This window comes from Nicotiana sylvestris, chromosome 8 (assembly GCF_000393655.2).
Source record: "Nicotiana sylvestris chromosome 8, ASM39365v2, whole genome shotgun sequence".
Classification (NCBI taxonomy): domain Eukaryota; kingdom Viridiplantae; phylum Streptophyta; class Magnoliopsida; order Solanales; family Solanaceae; genus Nicotiana; species Nicotiana sylvestris.
Window position 1 is genome coordinate 196,381,260 of NC_091064.1, and position 5,279 is coordinate 196,386,538.

Below are 5,279 nucleotides of genomic sequence, written 5' to 3' on the forward strand. Positions count from 1 at the left end.
ATTTCAGCCCATGAGATGTAGAAGGAGGCAATCTTTCAGCCAATGCAAAAAATGTAAATGCGGTGGCGGTATTTCAGCCGATACAAGATATAAATAGAAGTGGCGATATTTCAGCCATGCAAAAAATGTAAACGAGGTGGTGGTATTTTAGCCGATGCAAGATAGAAAGTGGCGATATTTCAGCCATGCAAGAAAAATAAAAGTGGCGATATTTCATTCGTGCAAAATATAGATGAAGGTGGCGATCTTTCAGCCATGCGAGACATAAATAAAGTGGCGATATTTCAGCCATACAGGTGGAGATAGGGCTTAGTCTCGAAAGGCAGAATGGTAGCCTTATGCGATGCAGCGAAATGTAGATGGAGGTAGAGCTTAACCTCGGAAGGCAGAATGGTAGCCTTATGCAATGCGGAAAATGCATATGGAGACAGAGCTTAGTCTCGGAAGGCAGAATGGTAGCCTTATGCAATGCATCGAAATGCAGATAGAGGTAGAGCTTAACCTCGAAAGGCAGAATGGTAGCCTCATGCAATGCAGGCGAAATGCAGATGGAGGTAGAGCTTAACTTCGGAAGGCAGAATGGTAGCCTTATGCAATGCAAAGAATGCAGATGGAGACAGAGCTTAGTCTCGGAAGGTAGAATGGTAGCCTTATGCAATGCAAATAATGCAGATGGAGACAGTGCTTTGTCTCGGAAGGTAGAATGGTAGCCTTATGCAATGCAAAGAATGCAGATGGAGACAGTGTTTAGTCTCGGAAGTCAGAATGGTAGCCTTATGCAAGAAATAAAAGGCAGGTGGCAATAGCTGATATCTGATTTCGATATTGTGTGCGTATAGCAACTGTGAGTAGGTGACGGTTCTGAGACTTATATTCCTAATCAGTATGAGTGTATAGTATATTCGATGATTTTCCAACTCAGGTGCCTGCATCCAAAGAAAAATCGTGAGTTTTGTAAAGGAGAAAGGTTTATTTGTATCCCCACTGACTTTGCTTGACCTGCTCGACTCTGTTTCGGTGATATTGTGTGTATCATTGGGGTAGCGTTGCTAAACAAAGCAATTTTGGTAACAGACATGCATGATTTAGTAAAAGCATAATATAAGTGCTTAGTTAAGAATAATTTTCTTTAGATGAACCGACGACTGCGACGTGGTTCAAAACATTGCAACTTTGCTTGCTCCGAAATTTTGAGGGTCCTCCTCAAAATTCTGCCCCAGTTTACCGGGTTGCTGCTCCTGACGGCTGTTAATTATAAATGGCTGGAATCGACTTTGGAATTTTGAGGGTCTTCCTCAAAATTCTGCCCAGTTTCCAATAGCGGGGAAAATGGAAATTTTATAGAATTGTGACCGAACCCATAGGGCTGCCTACGTATCCCCTTTTAAACGGGAATCAGGTTAGGCGTAGTTCAAATTACATCATAAAAGAAAGCATAAAGGTGACACATAGTATCCCTTGACTGCGTCCGAATTGATCGACTTTGGCCAAACTTCTCCGTCCATTTCTACAAGTATGAGGGCTCCTCCTGTCAGAACCCGGTGAACCATGTACGGACCCTGCCAGTTGGGAGAGAATTTCCCTTTGTCTTCCTCTTAATGTGGAAAAATTTCTTTAACACCAGTTGCCTCAGTGCGAATTGTCTCGGCTTGACTCTTTTGTTGAAGGCTCAGAATATTCTGTTCTGATAGAGCTGACCGTGGTAAACTGTATTCATTCTCTTTCCGACTATAAGAGCTAGTTGCTCGTAACGGCTCTTCACCCATTCTGCGTCGTCGAGCTCTGCTTCCTGTATGATCCTTAAGGAAGGAATTTCAACCTCAGCGGGTATGACTGCTTCTGTACCATATACCAACATGTAGGGAGTTGCCCCAGTTGATGTGCGGACTGTGGTGCGGTATCCCAATAAAGCAAAGGAGAGCTTCTCGTGCCACTGCTTATGCTTCTCTATATCCTTAGTATATTCTTGATATTCTTGTTGGCAGCTTCTACGGCTCCGTTCATCTGAGGTCTGTAAGTTGTAGAATTCTTGTGTTTGATCTTGAAGGTTCCACACATGGCCTTCATCAAGTCACTGTTGAGATTGGAACCATTATTAGTAATGATTGATTCTGGGATCCCGAATCGACAAATGATGCGATCACGGACAAAGTCTGCCACAACTTTCTTAGTCACTACTTTGTATGATGCTGCTTCAACCCATTTGGTGAAATAATCAATTGCCACTAGAATGAACCTGTGCCTGTTTGATGCAGTGGGTTCGATAGGTCTGATGGAATCCATTCCCCAAGCGGCGAATGGCCACGGCGAGCTTGTTGCATTAAGCTCATTTGGGGGCACCTTTATCATGTCCGCATGTATCTGACAGCGATGGCACTTTCGGACATGCTAGACGCAGTCCGTTTCTATAGTCATCCAAAAATAACCAGCCCGGAGTATCTTCTTGGCTAAGACAAAACCGTTCATATGTGGACCGCAGGTCCCAGCATGGATTTCCTCTAGTAGCCTGGATGCTTCCCTTGCATCGACACTCCTTTATAATCCCAAATCAGGAGTCCTCCTATACAGGATTCCTCCACTATGGAAGAAATTGTTAGATAACCTCCGAAGTGTGCGCTTTTGAGTGGTGTTGGAAAGCTCTGGGTATTCTCCTTTTGCCAAGTATCCCTTGATATCATGAAACCAAGGTTTTCCATCCGATTCTTCCTCGACATGTGCACAGTAGGCTGGCTAATCATGAATCTTCACCGGAATAGGATCAATGAAGTTCTTATCTGGATGTTGTATCATAGAGGACAGGGTAGCCAATGCATCGACAAACTCATTCTAGACTTTGGGAACATGCTGGAATTCTGTCTTTGTGAATCTCTTTCTCAACTCCTGTACATGATACAGATAATGGAGTATCTTGGAGTTCTTGGTTACCCACTCTTCTCAGGCCTGATGTATAAGCAAGTCTGAATCCCCGATTACTAGAAACTCTTGGATGTTCATGTCAATGGCCATCTTGAGTCCCAAGATGCAGGCTTCGTACTCGGCCATGTTGTTGGTGTACGGGAACCTATGTTTGGCGGACACCAGATAATGCTGACTGGTTTCTGATACTAGAACTGCTCCGATGCCAACTCCTTTGAAATTTGTTGCTCCGTCGAAAAACATTCTCCAACCATCATAGGATTCTGCAATGTCTTCTCCTATGAAGGATACCTCCTCGTCAGGAAAATACGTCCTTAAGGATTCGTATTCTCTGGCCACGGGATTCTCGGCAAGATGATCTGCAAAAGCCTGTCCCTTGATCACTTTTTAAGTCACGTAGACAATGTCGAATTCACTCAGTAAGATTTGCCACTTGGCTAGATTTCCAGTGGGCATGGGCTTCTGAAAGATGTACTTCAACGGATCCATCCTTGATATGAGATATGTAGTATAGGCATAGAAATAGTGCCTTAACTTCTGAGCTACCCAAGTCAGAGCACAACAGGTACGTTCCAACAGAGAATACCGAGCCTCGTATGGGGTGAACTTATTGCTGAGATAATAGATGTTCTGCTCCTTCCTTCCCATTTCATCATGTTGTCCCAAAACACAACCGAATGCTCCATCCAATACTGCAAGGTAGAGCAATAGAGGTCTGCCTAGCTCGGGCGGGACCAAGATTGGCGGTGTGGACAGGTACTCCTTGATTCTATCGAAGGCTTTTTGATAGTCATCAGTCCATTTGGCAGCGGCGTCCTTCTTCAACATCTTAAAGATTGGCACACAGATGACAGTAGATTGAGATATGAACCGGTTGATGTAGTTGAGTCTTCCCAAAACACTCATTAAGTCCTTCTTGTTCTTTGGCGGTGGCAACTCTTGAATGTCTTTGACCTTTGACGGATCCAGTTCTATTCCTCGGGGACTCACAATGAACCAAAGTAGATTTCCGGCAGGAACCCCGAATGCACATTTTGCAGGATTCCGCTTCAAATTGTACCTTCTTAGTCTATTGAAGAACTTTCTCAAATCTTCCATGTGATCAGTGGCTTTCTTGGACTTGATAATGACGTCATCTACATATACCTCGATCTCCTTGTGTATCATATCATGAAAAATGGTAGTCATGGCCCTTATGTAGGTCGCCCCAGCATTCTTTAATCCAAACGACATCATCTTGTAACAATACATTCCCCACGACGTAATGAAGGCCGTTTTCTCAGCATCTTCTTCATCCATACAGATCTGATGATACCCAGCAAAAAAATCAACAAACGACTGCAGCTCGTACTTGGCGCAGTTGTCAATTAGAATGTGTATGTTTGGCAAGGGGAAGTCGTCTTTGGGATTAGCCCAGTTGAGGTCCCGGTAGTCGACACAGACTCTGACCTACCTGTCCTTCTTTGGTACTGGCACGATGTTGGCTAACCATGTTGGATACTCTACTACTCTGAGAACCTTAGCTTTGACTTGCTTGGTGACTTCTTCCTTGATTTTCAAACTCATGTCAGGCTTGAACTTCCTGAGCTTCTGCTTTACCGGTGGGCATGTCGGATCAGTTGGCAGCTTGTGCGCCACAATAGATGTACTCAAACCAGTTATGTCGTCATACGACCAGGCGAATATGTCCTCCTATTCCTTCAGAAATTTTGTGTATTATTCCTTTTCTGCCGGGGACAAATGAACGCTGATCCAAGTTTCTTTGACATTTTCTGCATCTCCCAGATTAACAATCTCGGTCTCGTCTAGGTTGGACTTAGGTCTATTCTCAAAATCCTCAACCTCTTTAACAACCTCTTCTGGTATATCATCTTCCTCTGAGTCCGTTTGTCTCGTTGTCTCGTTACATGTCACAGTCGTTAGTTCATCAGGATAAGTAATAGTAATATTGTAAATAAAGTAAATGAGATAAAGTAATAACAGTAAGATTCATAAGAAAAAATAGAAATTCTTTGAAAAATTCCATGACTGTTTTGAACATTGATGATCTTATTGCGAAATTAAAAGGAAAAAGGAAAGTCAACTACTAAAAATGAAAAATAGTGCATGATGCTTGTTCAGTCTTGCTATCTCGAGGCTTTCCCGGCTCTGGTGGTTCTGATGGACCAATTGTTGAGGCGCGCTCCTCGGCTCACGGCTTGTATGGAAGGGCCTTCCTCTCCTTCCTCCTTGAAAATGACACAGCAATCCATGTCATCCTCTTTCAAAAACAATCCCTCATCGCTGCCAGTGCTTCCTCTTCTTTTGACCCTTATATAACATCAGCTGGCTGGAAAATCTACTCCAAGCGAGGTATCAGGTGC

General features: G+C 43.6%; 1 protein-coding gene across 1 annotated transcript; it reads right to left on the reverse strand.

The window, feature by feature from the left end:
* Positions 1-1,669: 1,669 nt before the first annotated feature.
* LOC138876209 (uncharacterized) lies at positions 1,670-2,349 on the reverse strand. Its single transcript, XM_070155114.1, has 2 exons — positions 2,179-2,349; positions 1,670-2,011 (listed from the first exon to the last, which is right to left on the reverse strand). Exons 1-2 carry the CDS (start codon positions 2,347-2,349, stop codon positions 1,670-1,672), a joined length of 513 nt encoding a protein of 170 aa, XP_070011215.1.
* Positions 2,350-5,279: the final 2,930 nt, after the last annotated feature.